This window comes from Gasterosteus aculeatus, chromosome 5, assembly GCF_964276395.1.
Source record: "Gasterosteus aculeatus chromosome 5, fGasAcu3.hap1.1, whole genome shotgun sequence".
Taxonomy (NCBI): domain Eukaryota; kingdom Metazoa; phylum Chordata; class Actinopteri; order Perciformes; family Gasterosteidae; genus Gasterosteus; species Gasterosteus aculeatus.
This window is the reverse complement of record NC_135692.1, coordinates 12,746,850-12,770,051: the sequence shown is the minus strand read 5'-3', so window position 1 is coordinate 12,770,051 and position 23,202 is coordinate 12,746,850. Positions and strand designations below refer to the sequence as shown.

Genomic DNA, 23,202 nt, shown 5'->3' with positions numbered 1-23,202 from the left:
TTCTTGATCGTTGAAGTTAATTGCATTCAATGTAAGTCACGATGTCTAATTAGAAAGGTATGATCCTCTACTACGCTAGTGATTTGGGGTATTTTAATTCCTTTATCGGTTTGGTTTGCAGAACAAACTGCAGCTGAGTAAGAGCTAATTGCCGAGATGCCGTTTCAAAAGTTTGCTACTTACCGGTCAATTTGCAAAGAAAAGGAAGACGCAAATGTGCACATACTAAGTTGCTTTTATTAATACAGAACTGCATGCTACAGAGACTGTACAGCATAAACATTTATTCATTACAAAAAAACATGGTTTTGGAACCATTTAAAATAACAGGAGAAACAAACAAACAAAAAGATAAGAGCATAAAATAGAACAGGAACATCACAGCCGTTAAGGAAACATTCAAACTATTTATCATTAGCATCTTAATAAACCAGAGAAGAAATCGACAGGTTACAGTCGCGTCATGTCAACTACAATGGCACCGAGTGGATGATTCTCTTGTAGCTTTTTTTTACAGCCTCTTGCAACATCAACATGCCTATTTTTTCTATCTACCTATATGTAGTAGTGTACTTAAAAGTGGCAGTTTGTGTATTTTTTTGTATTTAATAGTTTTTTTATGAACTTCCTAATATACATAATTTGGCCCTTGTGGGTTTATACAGTATGATGTCCGCTTTTTTATTAAGTTTAAATTTTTAATATTTGACAAATTGCTACCAAACACATTTGTTATAGCAACATTTATACTACATACATAGCAATCTATGTAACGTCACAGCAAAGAATGGTATCGAAATTAAAAATGAAAAAAAAAAAAAACGACAAAGAAAAGGATCCCTACAGCAATGTTTTAGAGGGGCAGAGGAAATTATCACAAATTTGGCACGGAAAATCTGTACACGAATCAACAGTCAGAGGTGTGACTGTGCGATAAAAAAGAAGGGCTTTAGACACTTTTCCAACTACTGAAGACGCGGCACCCACTGTCTTGTTTCAAGTTTTCTTTTCTTCTTTTTGTAGAATGGCTTATAGACGCATTTCTTGAAATGAAGTTGTGCATACTTCTGTTCATGAGATCTACACAATACACCGAGTGGAATCCAGGTTTTCAGCGAGGAAAGAAATCAATAACAAAAGATTTGCCTTTTAGAACCTCCTTGTAAAAATGGATCATTCGTATATAAGTCGCTTACCTCGAGAAAAAAAACAAAAAAACAATTTGTACAATGTATTAAGAAACCAAAAAAGTCAAAAAGAGACACATACAAGATACAACAAGCAATCTCTAAAGCAATAAATACTACTGGTCCTAGCGTTGTGACATTTTGAATTTAATAACCCTCAACCCTCCCACCCCGACCTCCCCTCAAGCCCCCCCCCCCAACTCGCCTGACCCCCCCCCCCCAACTCGCCTGACCCCCCCCCCCCCCCGAAGGTAAACAACAAAGAAAAAAGACAACGCAGTGGAAGAATGCATATTTAACACAGTAATCCCCCCTCCCCATTATTCTGTACATTTAAACAAGAACAAGTAACATCACAATTAGAGTTGTTCCTCAGAGAGGCGTCGCTGCTCGCCTCGTGCCCTCCTGCAGTTTGAACGGGTGTCAAATGATTGGTTCGCAAGCTCGTATTTAATACAAATAAAGAAGGAGAACCAACTCTTTGAAGAAAAGGGCTCGTTGAATAATCTAGCCTACCTTTTTATACAACACGTCGAAGTGGAACTAGATCATTGTTCTGTTTAACGCTACAAAAAAAAGGACAAAACAAAAACATAAAAATTTTGGCAGATTCACAAAGCTATACTACAGCTCATTGTATCATTTACTTATAATAATTTGACTTTTTTTTAGTTTGATAATGATCAAATATTGACCAATGAACTTTAATAAAACAAAAACTTAAAATTTCAAAGCCTCGTGGCGCGGAAACGTAAAGAGAAATGAACCGACAGCAAGTGAGAGATATCAGAGAGACGGCCTAGAAAGCTCAGTGTGTGTGTGTGTGTGTGTGTGTCTGCGTGTGTGTGTGTGTGTGCAGAGACAGAAAAGAGGGGAGAAGAACCGACTATTCTATAGACTTGGTCACTAGCGACAGAGGCTGAGGGGCCGCGGAGGAGAGGAGCGAGTGGGAGTGACGCAGCGACGCCGAGGGCCGGGCCACCGAGGACGCCGCGGAAGAGCCCGGCTGCCGCGAGGACGAGACGTCGCCGTGCCCCGGCGCTCCGTTGTGGGAGGAGTTGTGGGAGGAGCCGCCGGGCGTTTTCCTGGCTGCTGCAGCAGCAGAGTTTTCCAGCTGAACCAAAGATGGCGGTGGAGGCCCAGCCCGGAGGTGCGGGTGGTGGAGTGGCTGCTGGGCCGGTTTCATAGTCAGTGAGAGAGGTTGCATTTGTTCAGTCTGAGGTTTGGACTCTTTTGGGGAGGGGGAGGGAACCACTGAGGAGGAGGGGGAGGAGGGGGGGGAGTCTAGTAAGCTTCCGTCCGTAGAGGGAGGACTGGCACAGCTGCCTTCACCTTGGATGTAGCGAATGCACTTTTTTTTTCTCCTGGGGGGGGACAAGGCGAGAGAAAGAGAGCATCGTTAAGCATCGCGCCTTCAAACCGCTTCGCCCTCTTTAGCAACGTCGCCGACTTAAATGCACCTCTGGCTTCTTTTTTAATTTAGAGAAAAATGTAAAATGATTCGAAACTGGTTCCAGATTTCGCCGGTGCATTGAAGTAGCTCGTGCTAAGAACAAAGTTAGTTGTAGAAATGACGAGTCAATTTCCAAACACTGAACCGTCAGTCGGGACAGACATGAAGGAGAGATCACAGGTGAAGCAGCCGGGAGGTGAAAAGCACAGACGGGGGGGGGGTGACGGGGACGATGGCGATGGAGGAAGAACTGTTGAACTCGGCCTACAGCCGTCTCTCTCCAGCAAACGCTAGTCTACCTCGACCTCCCTCTATCTCTCTCTCTCTCTCTCTCTCCCTTCCTGGGGGGAGTTTGGCTACCAGGCGAAAAGTCAACGAGATCCACACTACTACTCCGCATCTGCCCCACGGACACAAGTGTGTGCGTGCGGGGTGGTGGGTGGGTGGGGGGGGTCAAGGCATCATGTTTGCATTCCTGCCTGAGGTCGTGACCCTCCCCCTGCCTGCTGAGTCCCGGGGCCAGGCCCGATGCCCTCAGTGGAACCCGGCAGACAAGCATGGGAGTGTGTGTGGGGGGGGGGGGGGGGGAGGGAGACGGGTCTGCAACGGTGACTCTGCCGCGAAGGCTTGTGCACAGATTTGGTTTAGGGGGGATCTCTGCCCACCTCGTCTTTACCCTGACCTCGGCAGTGACCCCTCCCCCGGCTCTCCCTTCTACCACGAGGACGCCTGGAGGCCGCCGAGCAACGGGACGTAAGACTAACGGGGGAGAGCAGGTGAAAGGAGGACTACGGTGTTTCAAAAGAAATACAACAGTAGGGGCATGGTGGTCGAATCAAACCTATTTCATTCTAGTTGGGGGGGGTTTAAGGGGGGGGGTGTACATGGACACAGACAAAGGGAGCCGACCACGATGGATGGACGAGAATCAAGACAGACGACAACGAATCACATGACGATGGTTCGCAAAACCTCGATTGCATGCCGGGGTGAGAGAGACAGGCATGCGTTCGTGATGAGCTGGACAGTGCAGGCGCACAACACCAGACAATAGGGAACACAAAGTCTAGTGAGGCTGGGGGGGAGGTGGGGGGGGGGTCCGGCTCCGTGGTGCCGGGTGGTCGACCCGGCCGCGGAAAAGGTATCGCCTGCCACTACGCAGACGCCTTCCTCTGAATAACTGTCTGTCAAACCGCAACAAATGAGCTAATATCCATTGTTTAACAGACATATCGATTCATAATATGTGGACGTGTACGTTATTGATTTTTTCCGTCTCGGGGGAAATTACACCAGATGCATCTTTTAGGAAACGGAGCCCAGAGAGAACTTCCAACCTCTCGGCTACTAAACCGAAAAGACGGGAGCATCGCGCTTTTCTCATGATCTGCTCGTATTGTTTTAAGGAATAACGTAGTATTGTGTTTCCGCTTGGAGGGGAAATAAAGGAGCCAAGTGGACAATGTGCGGGCTTGCTTATTTTCAAAGAACAATTTGCTGCAAAGGGTCTATGTGACGTGCATTTTGGGTAATCTGTCTCCATCAAACTAGACTTTTAATCTGCTAAGAACAGCCTCTAAATCTGGACTTAAAGCCGAGAGAACGACACAAATGGAAGGTGTAGCGGCGGAGACAAACGGTATGCGGGTGGGGCGGAGTGGGGCTTTGGGGGCGGGGGGGGGGGGGGGGGGGGGTGCAGGCCGGACACAGAGAAGGGTGTTACTTAGCAGAAACAAATACCTACCATGAAAATATTCCCAATTCAAAGACTGCTTGTGTCAGAACAGAAAGACAACAGGTAGGGACTAAGTAAGGGTTATTGAAGAGGAGTTTGGAGGAAGAAGAGGTGGAGAAGGAGGAGGAAGAGGGCACAGAAAAGAGTGTCACTGAGCAGGGCCTCAGAGAAAGCAGGGCTGAATTTGTAAGCATTACATTGTTATTCAAAGGACGCCAATTAGAACATACACGACAGTTAAGATGAGAGGCGATTATCCCCTGAACGGAGAGAAAATGGATTTCAACCAATGACCTTATTCCGAATTAACCATTAAGTTTCAGCCAGATATTTCACTGGAAACTATTCAGTTATCTTATTCAGAAATCCATTTTCTGCCACTGGGCTTGAACCGAGTTGAATGAGGAAAAATTGCTGTGAGGGAATTTATAGCAGGAAGCTCCTCGTGGAGGAAGAGGAGCGGAGGAGTTTGCCATCTGTTGCCACAACGATGGAAACGTGATTTGAGAGGGATATCTGAGCAGATAACGAAGGAGAAGAAGCTGCTCTTTGTGGGTGTCTTCCTCCCATTGGTACTACAGCAGTTATACCTGCATGGCTTGCACCATAAACTCAGCTGGTCAAGCCCGAACAAGGCACGACACTTCTTTGGGGTATTTGCATCTGTTAGCCAAAGAGGTAGACACAAACACAAACACACACACACACACACACGGACAGAGACAAAATAACGAAAAGAAAAAAGGAAAGAAAAAACAAAATGGACACGTCATTACACAGACAAAAACATGTAGCCAGGGCTTAGGTTTAGGCTGGAAACACTGGGATGTCCTCCATAATGAACAAGCCATCAGGCTCCAGATCCTCCAAGCCCCGACCTGCCAGTTTAGGATTCCTCACCAAATATCAGTGGGGCTTATTGTACTGTGCAATCCTGCAATGAAACCCCGGGTAACCCCAGAGAAGTTTATCCGCCGCCACACATGCGCACGGACGCCATTCACACAAACATTCTAGCGTATGCTGTTAAAAAAAAAAAAAAATCAAAAATCATAATAGTGGCAACCTAGAGATAGACCGGCAGGGCGTGGCTGGAGGAAGCTGAGAGATGGCGATAGCGTTGCGGGACAGACAGAGGGAGGGGGGGGGGGGGGGCAGGGAGGGGGAGGGGGGGAGGAGAAGAGGAGGGGAAAAAGGGGGCGGGCAGCAGCAAAGGAGGAAGTCCCAGTGTGAAGTGACACAGCCCTCACCTGGCCCCGGCCGGTGCAAGCACACACCATACACACCTGCACGGGCCACACCAGTTATTCTGTTGATCGAGCCCAAAGCGCGCTCGACACTTCTTAGGAGCGCTCAGGTCTGATGCCGCAACAGTGAAGGAAGGGGGTTGGGGGGGAGAAGCCAGCAGAGAGGAGTAAAAGAACCAAAACCAAAAAAAAAATAAACAATAAGAAACAGAAATCATAAGGAGGAGAGAAATAAAGAGGAAAAAAAAACAGGTAACAGTGAATCTATGAAGCTTGGCTCATTGTGCAAGAAATCCCCCCCCACCGCCCATCCCTCAAAACACACCCGTTAAGCCATTCTCAAGTGTGCCTTTAAAGACAGGACTGAACACAATTAGTGTGTTTCAGACATTAGTAAAATACAAATGCATGCAAACGATATAATCAGGACATTAAGGAGGAAACAATTGCTTTTAGTAATCTAGATTCTAGCTGGCGTGAAAGCTGCAGGTAAGACGCGTGTTTGCTCGAGATGGATTATTTACCAGAACTAGGCAGCAGTAGGTGCTAAAAAAAAGAGGGAAAGCGGCGTGGTCACCAGCCAGGGGAAGGTTTTAAAAAAGAGGGAGGAGTTACAAAACGCATACTGGCCAATGGGAAACTGCGGCCAGATTAAGGAGGCTTTACGCTGACGTCACATCCTTCAGGTCATCACAATGATAACTTAATATAATCACTTCCTCGAGCTTTACTGCATGATTGTGCCTAAATGCTCGAGACTCACACGAGTAAATGGAGGTTAACTAAATTAAATATAATCTAGCTGGAGTTAAATAAACAATAGCAATATTTTAAGAAAAGGAAACAGCAATCAAGCGAAAGAGAATATTTAGATTTTTTTTTTTTGTAACCTGCCTAATATTGCACATCAATTTATAAATAAATATACAATCAATAAAAAAAAGAAGAAATAAAAAACAAGTTAGTGATTTAATACTCAAAATGACATTAGCACCTGTAATCGGAGGGAGTGAAAGGCAAGGGTTTGGAAAATATTCTCTGTGTTCTGAAAAAAAAGAACAGATAGAGAGGCCTTCAAGAAGAAATCCGTCACCAAACGAGCGCAAAAATACATAACAAGTCGCCACAAGTCCTCACAGTATGATCAGAAGATTATGAATCAAAAGAATAAAAATGGACAAATCATAGAATAAGCAAACGTCCTTAATTGTTGAGATGTAAGTGATTTCTCTTATGTTGATATTAAAGCATGCAAAAAGCAAGCAAAGGGCAGCCCAACAAGCGCACACACACACACACACACACACACACACACACACACTGCAGACACAGGCATTATCAAACGAGGCCACGCACACAATGCGAGCAAAGTTAATGGCTCTCACGATGCTTCGACTTCACATTCTAAAAACATACATATCACAACACCAGAACACGCTAAGGGGCAGAGTGGGGAGGGAGGGCATGTCAAGAGGGGGAGGGGAGGGGGGGGCGGGGTGTCATGCATATTCAGTTGTTATTAGCTGGGGAAGGCTAGGGGGAAAAGGGGGGGGGGGGGGTGTATTACAAGCAACTCTTAACATTTAAATATTGCATTGGGAAGCAAAACTACACAAAGACAGAAAGAAAAAAACAACAAGCCAGGCACAATAACACACACACACACACACACAAAAAAACTAGCTTGACTTTTATCTTGCAAGATGTCACATCTGCCTGACGCGTGATGGGGCTCTTCTAACATGGGAGATAATTGCAGCTCACTTACCATTGCTCTCTGCTTGCTGCTTTTCCCTTTTTCTCTTCTTCCTTTTCCCCTGTTGGTTAGCCGCCAAAAAAATAGAAAGAAAAAATAGACACAGACAGGAACCTTAGTTATTATATTGCAGAATGCCCAAAACATGAAACCGAGAATAGGACTCTTCTTTGTGTTTACTTATTTATTCACTATTTCTCTGCCTTTTGTTTCTGCCCTCCGGTTTGTAACAGCCACTGCGGGCCAGTTGATCCCTCCCCTCTTTTCTTCTTTTTTTTGTGTGTGTAATCTTTTGTCTTATTTTCCTCTGCTCTGTGAACATCTAGACAACACGATGAGCCTCTATTTTAAAAAGCCAGACTTCTCAAAGGCCGCCCCGTGGAAGACTTTTGTCAGCTCCATGCCAAAACCGGACCAAATTGATGAGAATCTGCGTAAATGTCAGAACAAAGTGCGGCAGGCTTCATGGAAACGACTTGGACTTGGTGTTCCAAACACTCCTTCTTATCATAACCAGCTGGCCTGAGCTCACGCCGGTTTGTCCGCTCTCAGCTCGGAATATCAAAATAAAGAGGCGAGTTGCAGAAGTAATCCCTTAGAACTCATCGACTGATCATGTCACCTGGTGAACGGGAGGGCGAAGGGGGGGGGGGGGGGGGGGGAAACGAGCATCCCGTTACGACTTGTAAACTTAAAAACTTACATAGTTGTCTCGTGCTGACCAGCCCGGGTACAGCTGCATGTGGAGCTGTCGCTCTTTCCTGGCGAGCTCGTAGTACTTGGCCTGCTCCTCCCGCGATAGGGCGTGCCACTGTAGCAGGAGAAACCAGACGGGAAAAAACCTTTTAGTGAACAAGTGAACGAAACAAACCAAAAATCTGGATCTGGATGGTGGAGGGTTTGACCGTTGCAGCGATCTCTTGGCTCTTACCCGCCGGCCCAGGATCTGGTTGATGGCGGCGCTTTCCTTCAGCGTGCACTCAGCCACCACCTTGGCCCGCATCTCCTTCATGTAGAGCATGAAGGCGTTCAGGGGCTTCTTTATGTGCACCTGTTTCTTCTTCTCCTCTTCCTTTTTGGCGTCCGACTGTTTCCTGTGGAGCGGCAGAGGGCGCAGAGGTGAGCGGAGTTGAGGAAAGGGAGGAATGGGTTGGGGGAGAGGGGGGGGGGGGGTCTACTCACGAGCTGTTGAGAGAGATGTCGCTGTGGGAGGATTCCTGCTTGACGTTGGGCGTGACGATGGCCGGGTGCGGGATGCCCGTGGTGTGCAAACTGTGGTGGGGGGGCACCATGTGTGGGGAAAACCTGGAGGACAGAAAACTGTGTAAATGGTCAGAATGGACACGGGTGAAATGAGGAGATGGAACACATGTATACACGGGACTAAAAAAAACTAAATTCCATTTCTCTCGCACACGTTAAACAGTACAAAGGGATAATTCAGTTCAGTCTCAGAGAAATGGAAATGGCTTTTAGCTGCGAGAAAAAAAGTACAGGTGCAAACATCCACGGGGGAAATATCCATGGCTATATGTTATCAACAATGTCACATCATTTAATCTGAGCACAGAAGTATTACAGCAAGTTACGACATTCAGTGGAAAACAATCGGGAAGCATGTTCGCTATATTGTGTGGCAATAATCAGGTGCAAACGCACAAGGGTAAATCCCTTGAAAGACACTTGAGCCGAGTGCCTTTCTTCCCCTTCATTTAATCACAACCCCATTGAGATTTTTTTTTAAATTGTTTAGTTCACTCGAGGGTATTAAAGGAGAAACTGTGCAGGCTGAACGTATCAGTGCCTTCCCAAACTACGGATCATGCACTTCCCAAACTACGGATCATGCACTTCCCAGGCGGAGGTGAAGCTCGTACCTGCCACGTATATTTGAGGAAATTGCATTTGTAGCATTCCAGCGCTGATATAAACGCGCTAGGTTTTTGGTTGAACCGTTTATGTGTTATCAAGGAATATTGCAAACTACAATTAAAACGTTCCATCAAAGTATTGGGTCTTTGGGCCAGTTCAGCATTGTCAGCAGCACACGCGTCTTTATCTCCATCCCTCTGCCTTCCTATCGGCGTTTCATCGTCTCCATCTACGGCAGAAACCCTTATTTGTGGAATGGTTTCGCTGGCCGGAGCAGCCGCGAGACGCCGCCGCCGCCGCGCCGACATTAATCATCCAGATTATCTCAATGTGTACGCGTCTTATCTGCATGTGTGTGTGTTTACGCCGCGGCTCCACGTGACCACACACACATTAAAGAAGAGAGGAGGATGAAGGAGACGGAGGGAGGGGGGGGGGTGGGGGGCAATAATTCCTTTTTTTTCTTCCTCCCAAGCAGCTCATTATCTGGCAGTGTCTGGCTGCATGGCTCCGAGCCAGAATATAATGATGAGGATAAACTCGCCAGGAACGACTACTTTTCTGTTTGGAGGCCAATCTCGGGGGAGTGCCAGTGCGCTCCCCCCCCTCAAACTCTTTCCCTCTTTTTCTCCCTTTCCCCTCTCCTCCCTTCATCACTGACACATTGGTGTTTGTGCCATGTCATCCGCTGATGGGGAGCTCGGCAGCAGTGGCTGCATCTCGCCCATCATTAGGGGCCGCCGCATTCTCCTCCGGTTCCCCGTTCACCCCCCCCTCCTTCCCCCCTCTCTCTCTGCGCACACATTTCCTCTGTTCCAAGTTCTATATATTTCTTTTTTTGGCTTCTCTTCTTCTCTACTCTTCCCCGTGCCCTCACCCGCCCCCCTCTACCCCTCCTCCTCCTGCTGCTGCCACTGCAGGGTCCCAGGTTATGGTTTAAACATGACGGCCGGGCCCTTTGAAGCACGGGGAGGGGGGGGGGCATCGTCCTCATCATCACCCTCATCATCATCCTCCTCCTCCTCATCGCCCAGGCTCATCAGCAGCGAGCAGCGCCTTGGACCAATTTAACCCGAACGGAAGAGGAGACGCGGCACAGACCCCCACCCACCCTCCCCTAACCCTGCGGCTTCTACGTCTCAATCTAAAAGGTAAGAATGGCTGGCGGTGGAGGGGTGGGGCGGAGGGGTAGCGGGGGCCACTGGAGCAGCAAGGCCAGTGTCAGCCAGTGCCATTTAATTGCCAAAGCGAAGCGGTAGCCCCCCTGTCTGGTTAATGTATAATGATCTGAACGGTGCGCTTCTCCGGTTACCAAGGAGGAGGGGGTGAAGGGGGGGGGGGGGGTACGGCGATGGGGGAACATATCAAAGGCCAGGCTTCAGCATAAGGGCCAAACGAGGCCTCCACTTCCTCCTACCTGTCCCACACACACACACATATAGGGGACCTGCGCTGCTCCAAACCCATTATTGAAATCACGTCTTTCATTTGCTCCGCTGACTGTCTCCGCTCTCCTTGGCTTTTTTTCCCCCTCATGTCCTAAAATAATGCATTTTTTAACAGCAGCTAGGTGTTAAGTTGCTCATTGCAGGGCCACGGGAGTTTCCTTTCCTGCATTTTAATCCCCTCTTTTCGAGCTACGATGCGGGGAACTGATACGGAAGCAGCGGCGGGAGAACTCGCTCCCGACGAGAGGACAAGGCCAGGGCGGATTTTCCCTCTGCGATTTGGTCCAGTCAGCCGGCTCCTTGCAGATCGTTTGCGCTATCACAGCGGCCTAGTCCGTTCTTTGAACAGATCCAACTGCCTGAAGGCCACGTATGAAAGCATTCTGCCATTTTGCTGACACAATTAGACGGATTTCTTTCAAGATTTAGTCAACAAATTGATTCATTTGCTCTGCTCTCTCCAAGACAGCCTGTATTTTTTTAGGGGGGGGGGGGGGGTGGAGATGTGTTAAACCCTCCCATTCTCCAGAGAGCTCGCAGAGCCCTCCCTCTATTCAGTTATACTAATTCAATTAGGGGCCTCATCACAGGGCATTAGTTCTTCCCCATGGCCAGTCCCCTCCCACACCCCAGCCAGTATATTCAATTAGCTCCGCTGCAAATAAGATGATCCCAATGTAGAGGCTGTCATTAAGGGACCAAATTAGCAGTCACTTAAAGCCCAGGTTGGCTGGGTACCGCTGCCAGATGCCAATGTCTGGACAAACCCATTGTCTGACCCTTTGCACCTGATGCCTTTCCCTGGAAGGACTGCAGGACTGTTTAACAGCTTAAAAACCCAAACTGTCCCACAAACTCAACCTTCCCTTATTCTCACGGCTGAGCTTTAAAGTAAATGTCCCCCCCCCCCCCACCCCCTCGCGTCTCTTTCATGATCCATCAACGTCACAGAGGTCTAAACACGCCGCCCTCAGGACCCGCTTTCCCAACCAGGCTGTAATTAATCTGAAGCACGGCCTCGTCCCCAGACTCTAAACCAGCCGGGTAGAGAAGAAGAGGAGGAGGAGGAGGAGCAGGAGGAGGAGGAGGAGGAGGAGAAGGGGGGAGAGGGAAGCATAGTGGCAAGCTTTTTGTTTTCTCTGTTGTTGCTTTTTAGCTGCTTTTAGTCCTCTAAAATAAATTATTTTTGCTTTCCACACAATATAGAGAACACGCATCCCTCAAGGGAACAGTGAGCAGTTTAACACCAGCTGAGATACACACACACACACACACACACACACACACATGTATACAAGATGTCAACAAACACACACACACACACACACACACACACACATACCCCCCATGGGTGCACGGAAATGTCCACAGCAGCACTTGAGCTGGACCCTAATGGGCCGGACCACCAGTCCTCAGCTTATATCATGTTTGTCTATCTCAGACTCACAGCGTGGCCCTGCCCCTGCTCATCGGAGAACTGCCTGACATGCAGTGGGGGTAAATGTACTTCAGGGGCCTCATTAGAAAAATGATAAATGCAATTAATATTTGAGCACGCTAGCTGGAGTCCCACACTAGAGGATCGGAGTGCATGCGCTCCTTGAGGGAGGAGGGGCCTTCCGCTCTGCGTCTCTGCGCGTGCGTTGCTGGTGTGCATTGCCCCTCACAGCCAACACAAACACACGCACAACCAACGGGGGGTAACAAGTAGGTGAGGAGGTGTGTGTGTGTGTGTGTGTGCGCGTTCAGGTCTCAACTCACCTTGACATGGATGCGTTGACAGTGAGCGCAGTTGGGTAAGGGTGTCTGAAACCCCCTGTTGTGATTGGATAAACAGGTTGACCTTGCCTGGGAAGGGGGATGAAAAGAAGAAAGGCAAAAAGGTAAAGGAACAGGGCTGATGGAAGAGGAGAAGTTAAAGCCCCCCCTGTGTCTCCCTCCTCTCCCCACCGTGGGGCTCTTTATTCTCATTTGATCAGGACAAAAATCTAGGGGATTGCAGAGCGCAGATCAAAGGGAAGGGAAACTCTGAACAATTTGAATGCCACAAATCTTGATAGCAATGGCTAATTAAATTTCATAACCCTTCGCTCGGTGTCGACGGAGCGGGGCCCCGTTCCTCCCCGAGCTGGAACTAGGTGTTTTGTTGTGATAATTAAAGACGAAGCGCGGGTCTCTTTAATGGAGCCATCACGTTAATTGAGGTCTACACATCCAAAGACAAACAATAATGAATGTAAATTTATACCAAAATAAAGTGCAGCAAATCAAAGGGCGGCCGTGGCGGCGCTCGGGGGCCTCTCTCGGTATTTAGATCGCGGTGAGAAAACATTAAATTAACAGAGCTTAATTTGTAGCCTTTTGTCACATTAACAAGTGTTGACAAGAGTTACCAGGGGAGAGCCCCCGTGTGGGATTGTGGGTAAAATACGGGCAATCACGGTTCATTACTCTAATTGGACCATACAGAGACATGCAAAATAGCATTTGCCACAAAGTGGCAAGTTGAGGCTGGCGAGGCTGCTGTGGCAGTGGAGTTGCTTACTGCGGTACTAGCCATCCTAGCGGGTGGGGGATCTGGCCGACGGCGCCGGGGGACAGCGGGTAATAAGGAGATATATCTGGAGGATGCGGAGGCCTCGGGATTCCTGCGGAAGAAGGAGGATGACAGGATTAAGGGTGGAGGAGGTGGACAGACAGCATGATGACAGAGAGACAACCGAATCTTTGTCGGCGGCGAATTCGAGCCTTTCGCATCCGAACGGGGAACACACATCACAGGGGCGCCGGTGGGAGGACGAGGAGGAGGAAGAGGGCTTGTTGCCTGCACGCACACGGCGCTACATCACACTTCCTGATCAAAGGCCTTTGAGGCGGCGGCACATTGTGTTGGAAGATGCGGAGGGGAGGGAGAGGTGAGAAGAGAATACCAACACGATCCTTCTTGTCACATTTGTCGACTGATTCAGAAGATTGATTATAGAAAAATGGCTGTTTAGAAGTGAACACAACAGCAATGTAATTAAAGCCTTCTGTGTGATCAGGGAGGGCAAACAACAGGCTGCAGGTTGTCAGACTGATGGATTTGGGTTCCACCCAATATTATGCGTGAAAAAGCCAATATTAGATTAGATGTGCAGCGTTCGACTCATACCCAGAGTTGATCATTTGGACACAGTATTGGCTCATTGGCCTCCGTTCGTCCCAAACCGGATTCAAAATACTCCTGATTGAAACATGGGACATACTTTTGTCGGTTGTCTCTCTAACTTTAATCGTCCGCGCGCAGCTGTTGCTGCAGATGTTTGGACCAGTCAAAGCAGAACAGGTCGATCTTCATGGCTCAGAACTTGGCCGCTGCCGGTGGTTACACCCGAACTCTGCAGCTGCTCCAGCAACATACTTTTAAACGGGGAATCTGCGCTGCGTTTTTTTTTTTGTCCATGCAGATATGTTTTTTTTCTTTTTCTTGGAGCACCGAAAGGAACAAAAGCAAATTACATTAAAAAGGAAAAGCCTTTTAAACATTATCCCATCACCACCCAGCGCTGAAGACCTAATACAGCTCATTAATGAATTAAACACTGAGCCCAATTAAGCAGCCCCTATTAAGCACTACATTAAACAGCAGCTGGCACATTATTTCCCCTTTGTAAGGACCATCATAATAAGGCAACGTTATTACTTAAAACATCGGCTGAATGAATCCACCAGAGGACCCGGAAGAGAACGAAATTATTCCTCGCACTGAAAATGCACCAAGCTGAAAGAATTGGCTGACAAAAAATGAAGAGCTTGATGGAATCGCCTTGAAACGTGTGCTTAAAAAACACTAAAAGTCTCTTGAGCAGGCGTTCAGCTGCGAGGACCTCGGACCACAGAGGCTGTCTGGTTCCGGGGGTCCCGGCAAAGGTAGTTGTGCCCTCCAGAAGTCCCGGCGGGTTGCTGAGTTCCGTGTTTTTTACGAGCTTACGGTTCAGGTTCTTGTTCTCGATCTTAAAAGTCGTTTTTTACTGAAGCCGAAAGACCTTAATTAGGGTCATAACCAAATGGACAGATGAGAGCCCCCGTTGTCAACAAGAGGTCCTCGAGCCGCCTGCGTCCCCGTCTCACTTTAACCGCATCGCAGTCCTAGTTTCTCTTTATGACGTCATTAAATAAGCAATCAAAAAAAAAACATTTTATTTTTTCCCACACTGGTGCACATGACTCAGCAGTGGAGTCGATGTTGGACGGGACGGTAGTTTAAACACGACAGACAAACTTTATAGAATAGCTCGTTTTACAAGAACGCGCCTGCAGACGGACGGACAGACGGACGCCACGGAGACAGTCCTGTACATGAGGGCCGCGGCGCCGGGGTACGATGAAACATTTACACACCCATCGGTGCACCGAATATCATATCAGGAGGGCGAGCGTGTTTCACCATCCTTAAAACACCACGTGCACACAAGTCAGTCACAAAACACCTGTACACAATACCTGTTTTGGGATCCACGTCTGTCTGTAGGTGAGGTGGGGGGTTCCCCGGTGTGAAGTGCTCATTGCTGTAGGTGATCAGAGGCGTGAGAGGGTGCACATGGTGAGGGTGCTGTACCACTGGAACCTTATTAGACTGAGAGAGAGAGACACACAGAGGGAGGGAGAGAGAGAGGCCGCCGTGTTAATATTTGAGTTGGATTGTAGGCGACAACTCTGGTCTGAAAGCTCCCGAAAGGAGAGCCGTCCGACTCATGGTCCCCCCCCCCCTTCCTCCGAGGTGCCAAACCGCCAAGCCACAGCGAAAGTAGTGTGGTTGACTGCGGTGTCACACTGGGATTCTGTAACACTACCTAAGAGGCTTGCAGATGGCGGGTGGGGGGGTGGGGGGGTATTTGCCAGTTCCCATTTGGGTCTGGAGCGTGATGAGGCACTTTTAACCGCGGCTGCAGTCAAGTCATCGATCATCTGTAAAACCACAACAACAGAAACGAAGGCAGCGCGTCTAAAACCCACAGTCATTAGCAGCTCGCCCCTCACCCCCCTGCTCCGCCCGCCTCCTCCCCACCGGCCTCCCTTCTCCCTCGTTCCCCTCCCATCATCCATTCCCCCGGGGGCCCGGTTCACGGAGGGTCTGGGCTGGATTGTAATAAGAGGGGTTTCGGAGAGAGAGAGAGAGAGAGAGGGGGGGGGGGAGCCGGGGGGGCCCCGAAAATCCATTTCTGCATTTTTGGCAAATTAGTTTTAGCTATGTAATCTTCTCTTTGTGCTCTAAGTGGTGCAGGCCCCCTTTTTTCAATTACCCAAAGATTACAGTGGAGCTTTAGGGGGGGGGGGGGGTGCTGCTGCTGCCGTGGGCCCTGTGCGTTAACCGGAGCTCAGCCCCTCTCATCGGGCCGGGCCGAGGCAGACACTAATATACACACGCCCCCCCCCCCACCCCACCCACCCCCGACCACCAGATAACCAGATTAGGGCTGCGCTGTAGATCAGGCTGGTGGAGGAGGCTGCTCTCGCCTCTTTACCCACACATCCTCGTCCGGCCCTCCGCAGTCAAAGAAGCAGCACTAATCAGGCTTATCATAACATGGATGATATGTTCGGGGGGGGGGGGCTGCTTGTGTGTGTGTGTGTGAGGGCCACACACCCTCATTAGCGACTTTAACCCATGCGAGAAAGAAGAAGAAAGAAAGAGAGAAAGAAAGAAAAAAGCGCTCCACCGTGGCACATTTCCAAAGAGACTTTGAAAAACATTAATGGGACTAGATGTTGGGGGGGGGGGGGGGGCATGGGGGCATACATACAAATGACGCTCACTACCCCGGCCCCCGTTGACAATACAAATGCAAAGCTGCGGGCCCAAGGCGGACGAATGTGAGCAGAACTCTAGCGTCAAACTAACGTGGCCTCGTGCGACCGGCTGCACGCTCCTGCTACGCGGCCACCGCGCCGTCAAAGCTCTCCATCTGCATGCTGCGTCAACGCCTGGCCATCCAGACTTTGATTGCCAGTGGTGGGGGAGTGGAGAATGGGAGGAGGGAAGGGGAGGGGGGGCATTCCCTATTGCCATGGTCCCAATGAAAGATTAATGAACCCCAGCAGAACTCCGGGGAGGCAGTGGGACTCCTGGGACTCATTCACAGCCCTGAGCTGAAAAGGCTATGGAGAAGAGAAGCAGTGAGAGAGGGGTTTGGAGGAGGGGGGCAGGGGGGGAGTATATGTGTTTGTGTGTAGGGGGGGGGGGGGGGTAGGTGAAGTGGGATTCGTTAAAAAAGAAACCCAAACCGAGGCGCTCCTCGTTGCGTAGGGGCTCCTGATCTGATCTGCACATCTAGGATGGTGGGATGAAAAGGAATAAACAGCGGAAAAGAAACAAAACAATCTGGATTGGGGGGGGGCGGAGGTGGGTGTGGGGGGGGGGGGGGGGGGGGGGGTGGGGGGGGGGGTTATGACAGCTGCCAGATGCAGCTCAGTGCAAGAAGATGGCCTCGGCCTCTCGTCCCTCTTACCCCAATATATCCCTCACCTCCTCACCTCCCCCTTCACGACTCCTCTCGGGTAATGATGTGAAAGAATGTTGTTCAATTCTTCATCTCCCGGCGCTGAAAAGCTTTAGTGGCCATTTGAATGAGCTCTTTTGTGGCCATTGAGAAGACGGGTTCAAACTGCCCCTCCGCTGAGTCCACATCCAGACAGAGGGCGTTGGGGGGAGGGGGGGGGGACACGGGGCGACCCAGAAGCCCGACCTCTCACCTCTCCAACGAGTGCTGGACTCACCGCGGCCTCCAGCCGGCGGACTAGACGGTGGCAGGATGAGAAACAAAGTACTCCCGCACCCTCCTTTCCTCGTTCCCCCCTTCCCTTTAGGTGTCTTCCCTTCTCCTAACAGGGGGGGGGGGGGGGGGGGCTGTCAGTGGCATCAGTCAAACCCACCCGACATACGATGCGATCAACGCACGCGCGGGCACTTGTCTGCCGGTGACGTCGGGGCGGCACCCGGTGGTCCGGAGGCGGGTGAGGGGGGGGGTGCTTCGAGAATGCGAGCGCCGGCCCCCCTCTGGCAGCAGGACGGCCGCGTGCACGACGCATGTGCCGAGAAACAAGAGCAGGCGACGTGGGAGGCTTCGCTCTCCCTCTCTGCTCCACAAAGGCCAGGGGAAAAGAAAGAACACTTCCTGCCCCTACTACACCTCCCCCCCCCCCCTACCACCGCTGACTGGCATCCTTCCCGGTCCACCTCCGTCACTACAATAAGACAAACGAAACAAACGCCCCGGATCCTCAGAAAAGAGACGCGGCGTTGGAAAGACCCCGCAGACAGAATTTAAAAGCACACTCTGGTACGAGCGTCAATGAGCACGTTGACTCCTTCCAGGACACGGACACACACACACACACACACACACACGCACACACGCACGCACACACACGCACACAGAGGAAGCTGTGAAGTGCAGGCGGCACAAACAGAAGCAGTGGTTCGCCGCCTCTGGTTATGACATCGACATCGCCGTGGCTCTGTTCATTCTGCTGTTTTCCAGCTTAAAGCTCACGCGCTCAGAACGCTGAGCGGGTTCCGTTCCTGCGCTCTGGACTTGTGTCCAACCAGCGCCTCCATTTTTCAAAACCGCTAAACAAAGTCATTTGTCTCAATATTTCCAATGCTGGCCGGTGACTTGTGGCGCTGTTGTGTGTCGGACCTCTGGGGCAGGGGGGGGGGGCTTCAGATGAAGGCAGACGGGGTGAGAAAGTGACAGCGGGACAGAGTGAGACGAGGGGAGGGAGAAGCAGAGGTGGAGGTCGGACCGGGGGAAAAGCTGTTGGCCTCGCATTTCCGCCCCGGTGGCACCTCGCAGGGCCACTTTGAGCCCTTAATGTGAAGGTGGTGACCTCGCGGGGCCCAGAAGGGAGGCCAGGCGGGAGAGGGTGAGAGGGGGGGGGGGGAGGCTCAAGCCTCTATCTCTCTGCTTTATGTCATGATATGATGAGTTGTCACAACAGCTTGCCTGCGTGGGTGGGCGGGGGGGCAGGAGGGGGGGGCTAATGAGCTGTAGTGATCGGGGAAGGGAGGCCGTGATGGATCGCGGGGGCCTCACGGGCCTCCGGGATTCCAAAGCAGGAAGGAAAAAGCCGTCTTTACCGAGGAAAAGAGCCATTTGTGCGTTGAAGCAAAGGCGGGAAACCGGTGCGACAATCCGAAGGACCACAACTAAATTACACACACACACACACACACACACACACACACACACACACACACACACACAAGCCCTGGCAATCAATCTAGAAGCAGAAGAGATTAACAGCAGGGAGATTAACGGCAGTGGAATACAGAACGCTCCCGACTAATTAAAGGTTTATCAAAGCGCACAACGCTGATTAAAAGGAAACTGCTACGTTAGAGGAACAATATTTCCTTCAATCACTGAAGAGAGAGAGAGAGAGAGGAAGAACTCGCAACACGACATCAGGAACCTGGGATTTACAGAAGGGGAGCAAAGGGATTTGAAAACGCCGACGCGGAGGTGTTGATCGGCTTTCTCTCGCAGACGAGACGCGTCTCCGAGGGCGAGAGGGGGGGGTGTGGGTGAGGGGGGGGGGCGCTCCCGAGACCACGGTATATTTAAAAGTTAATCTATTCACTTTGCCGCAGTGACACGCCGACTGCTTGATCACAGCGCTGAACAGAAATACCATGTGGGCCGGACCCCTCTGGTCCCCTTCCCTTTTCCTCGCCATTTATATATATTTTTTTGGTTGCTTCCCATCTTTGATAGTCGGCGCATCAAATAGAATCGCAGGAAAAAAAGCCGCTGCGTGTTCTGACACGTCGCAGACAAATAAGGCCGCGCGCAAAATAGCTCATCTGTGAAGTGGCGTTGTGTTCTGTGAAGGCGAATCGCCTCTTAGACGCACGTGCGTTAAAGCGCCCCCCCGATGTAAACAGCCTCTTGAGCTCTGGTACCTGAGCTAAAGGGGGCTTCTGTGAGAGGTGATATTGTGTCACGGTGTTAAGAGCCACACTGAATTCTGCCTTTTGATATGCAATCAGTCCCTCAGAATTTCAGCTGAAAGCCCCGGCAATTAAGAATTAGAATCGGATGGCGACATGAACAAAGGCGTGTGTCGATCTGTGAGGTTATTGAAATCTGATTTTACATTTCATGGTTAAGACATGAGCCTGATCAAATTATGTTTAGTCAAATAAATGATATTCCTCTTGAGAGAGAACCGCGTCTCCCCGAAAAATGCACTTTTTAAATGAACCTGGAGACTCTCTTCAGAACATTTATTATTGAGGGTTCGGTAGAGGTTCGGTTCTCTATGTGGCGGCACAACCAGAGGGCCAAGACCCCCCCCCACACCCCTCCCCAACCCACTATCAACAACAACAACAACAACCTGTCAGAATAATGCTAAAAGCCTTCAGTGGTAGGAGAGGGAGAGTGAGGGAGGAGGGCAGCCCTCCCCCGTTTCTCACCCACCTGCTCAGCTTGAGGAGCCAGCGGCCCACCTGCTGCAGGAGGGAGAGCCCCCGGGGCCCAGGACTCCTGCCTCGCCCCCCCCCCCATCTCCTCCGGCCTGGCTAAAGCTCCATCCCGCGGGTACATGACCCTATCGCCCCCCCCCTTCGGTCTCCTCCTCTCCTCCCACCTGCACCCCCCCCCCCCCCCCCCCACAGCTCCTTTCCTCCTTCCCGCTCTACGTCTACCTCTTGGACGCCTCTCTCCTCCACTTCTCCTCCTTTGTCCGTTTCTTTCGTTCGTGGCATTTGTGCACGGGGTGCTTCATGTGTGCCGTGTGTTTATACCCCCCTCCCCCAAGCCCCCCACCTGCTTGTGCTGGGTGCAGTGGCCTGCTGAACACGCTCCCCTTAGCTTTGGACATAAGTGATCTCTCGAAGCCGTCCCACTAGCAATAGGCCAGAAGAAAAAATTACTCACAAACACAGAAGAATCAGTTATTACCCAAATCCCTGCTGGTGTGTGTGTGTGTGTGTGTGTGTGTGTGTGTGTGTGTGCGTGTGTGTGTGGGGGGGCTCGGCTGTGCCTCCAGGATGCCCAGAGACGAACTGGCAGCTTTGAAAAAGCTTCGGCTACGAGGTGAAGACGGGCGAGTCGAGAGACACGGGAGACAAAGAGGAGAGACAGATAGAAGGGAACAAGACACAACAACATCCACAAAGGGGGGAGGGGGGGGGGGGGGGGGGGGGGGGGGGGGGCTCAGCAAAGTGTGGCCAACAGTCACTTCATCCGTGTGATGCTGACAGTCCCCTCTTCATGCTCACTTTCCTCTCCCCCTTTTCCTAAACAATACCTTAAGAGTGGAGAACAATCTTTTACTCTCTTAACCCCCCCCTCCCTCCCTCCCTCCTCGACTCTGTCGCTATTCAAGGCTCATGTGAGCGAGGCCTCAAACCCCCCCCCCCACACACACACACTGCCCTCGTCACCCCGCTCTCTTCCTTTCCGCAAACTATTTCGCCTTTAAGATCCATTATTCTGCTCAGTACTCGAGTCAAACGAGGAGCTTCGCGTGGTCGAGACTTTTCTTCACAAGAAGCGCAGAGAATTTTCCAGAGATCAGTTTGACGTCAGAGCGCTCAGAGGCCAGGTGCATTAGGGGAGATTCCATCAAACGCACTCAGTTGGGATTCGTGACTTTAGAAGAATAAACGAGTGCCTGAAATGTGAGATGTTAAAAAATGTGGGTCAGTAAAGTCGACTAAACGGATTTGTCCCCACGTTATATTTTTTAATATTAGGGAAATATTGTCTAGATGCTACACAAAGGATCAGAGAATAAAACTGTTAAAAGAAAGTCTATTTTTCACAGCAAATCTTTCCAACAGATTGACAGTTTCTAAACGTTTGTAGGATTTTAATTGTTGCAATTAACAACATATGTCATCCGTTTATTACCTTTTATAACCTCTAACGACCCAAATCTGACCAATTACCATGACAAATTAAATATTTATAGAAATAAAATATTCCATCAAAGCTTTGTAAAGCTCTGTTTTAAATAAGTTTAATATAATTTGCTGGAGGTTATTGAAAAATAAAATAGTAAAGAAAGAAATAACTCAACAAGGGAATTAAGATATTAAGAAATTACAAAAAACTCTTACAAAGTGAGGAAAATAAACCACGTTTTCCAGCTTTTTTTTTGCATCTCATATCTCAAAAATCTCAAAAACTTTTTCTCTCAACACGGCGTTTCTTTTTTCATTTTCTCCCGCAGTGGCTCAGCGAAGGGGGGGGGGGGGGGGGTGGAGACCCTGCTCTTCCTCATGGCCTGCAGCAGGCAGTCCCGAAGGCCCTCAGAGCCAAAACAAAGCCCCGGGAATGTCCCTTACACAGCTCGGACAATGGCGTCGCGGTTCCAACTTGACAAGTAAAAGAGCCCCCGACAAGGCGGCGGCTAATTGCCCGCCCTGCCTCCATTCAGCCCGCCTGCCACACTCCTGCCATCTCCTTTTGTCCCACGTGTACCTTCTTAAGTAAACTGCCAGTTCGCCAGCGAGTGATGGACAGCTCCCAATCACCCGGCGACAATGGCATCAACGCCACGACACAAGAGAGCACCACGGGGAGAGAGATAAAAAAAAGAAAAAAGAAACACTCTCGTAAATGTTCGCACGAGACCCAAAAGTGTGCAATGCAACAGCAACAAAAAAGGAGGTACAAAAAAGTTTTAGGGAACGAGGAAACGGAACGGCCCGTGACCTTTACAAATGAATCATTTTCACAGTTACATTTTAACAATGCAACATAAAATGCCTTTAGTTTCAGAGAGCTGGTTGTGTTTTGTTACTGGGTACTGTAATAATTACGGTATAATTATGTTATTTAAAAAAAAATCGGATTTTACAAATAATTACAGATGGTAAAATATTTTAGACGTAATCTACAAAAAAGCATAAACCCTGATTTATTCATGTCAAATAAAACACAGAAACAGCAGATACAAAAATAAATTCCTTAAATTTAGATGTCAATACAACATATAATCTTTGAAACTGCTTCAATATAAATAATGGTACTGGTTGATTAGATTGAATATAATTGTGTTGTACAATACAATAAATAATACCATTTAGTTTGATGTCTTAGAATAAAAGACCGCTGTCAGGCTGTCAGGACAAAGCAATCAAACACTGCCTTTCATTATCCAAATTGTCAATCTGTCACTTAGCAACATAAGTGTTATAAATTGCCAAACAAAGCCCAGAAAAATATCCACTAACAAACACAATCGAAGCACAATATTTAAAGCCAAATAAGCACGAGGAAATAAAGCACGACTGCAATTAAAATGTTGAAAAGCCTTACCATTTAAAAGAGCTGTATTTGGGATGCTGCTCGGTTCCTGGTTAAAACAAGCATGCTGGCACTCGCGCTGCTGCACAGACTCCAAGCAGACTCCCACCACCATGTCAGCCACTAATCCACTGGGGGGCAGCACCTCGTCTACGGCAGCGTTCTCGCTAACGCCCCGATGGGTTAAGCCGATAAGAGA

The 23,202-nt window shown here is 49.5% G+C and overlaps 1 protein-coding gene across 26 annotated transcripts in view; it reads right to left on the bottom strand.

Annotated features, from left to right (window-relative positions):
- Window positions 1–217: 217 nt before the first annotated feature.
- tcf7l2 (transcription factor 7 like 2) overlaps window positions 218–23,202 on the bottom strand; it is a 57,434-nt gene continuing 34,449 nt past the window's right edge. For 5 of the 26 annotated variants that reach the window (XM_078103465.1, XM_078103476.1, XM_040176606.2 and 2 more), the window contains 10 exons: window positions 15,184–15,316; window positions 13,244–13,346; window positions 12,460–12,546; window positions 8,561–8,698; window positions 8,310–8,472; window positions 8,082–8,189; window positions 7,391–7,454; window positions 6,617–6,667; window positions 5,662–5,734; window positions 218–2,551 (listed from right to left, as the gene is read on the bottom strand). In XM_078103465.1, the coding sequence (XP_077959591.1) occupies window positions 2,074–2,551; window positions 5,662–5,734; window positions 6,617–6,667; window positions 7,391–7,454; window positions 8,082–8,189; window positions 8,310–8,472; window positions 8,561–8,698; window positions 12,460–12,546; window positions 13,244–13,346; window positions 15,184–15,316 (1,398 nt within the window). In that variant the 3' untranslated portion in view covers window positions 218–2,073. Of the gene's footprint in view, window positions 2,552–4,384; window positions 4,446–4,965; window positions 5,039–5,661; window positions 5,735–6,616; window positions 6,668–7,390; window positions 7,455–8,081; window positions 8,190–8,309; window positions 8,473–8,560; window positions 8,699–12,459; window positions 12,547–13,243; window positions 13,347–15,183; window positions 15,317–23,015 lie in introns of those variants that run through there. The other 21 variants (XM_078103470.1, XM_040176612.2, XM_078103477.1 and 18 more) reach the window with 18 other exon arrangements.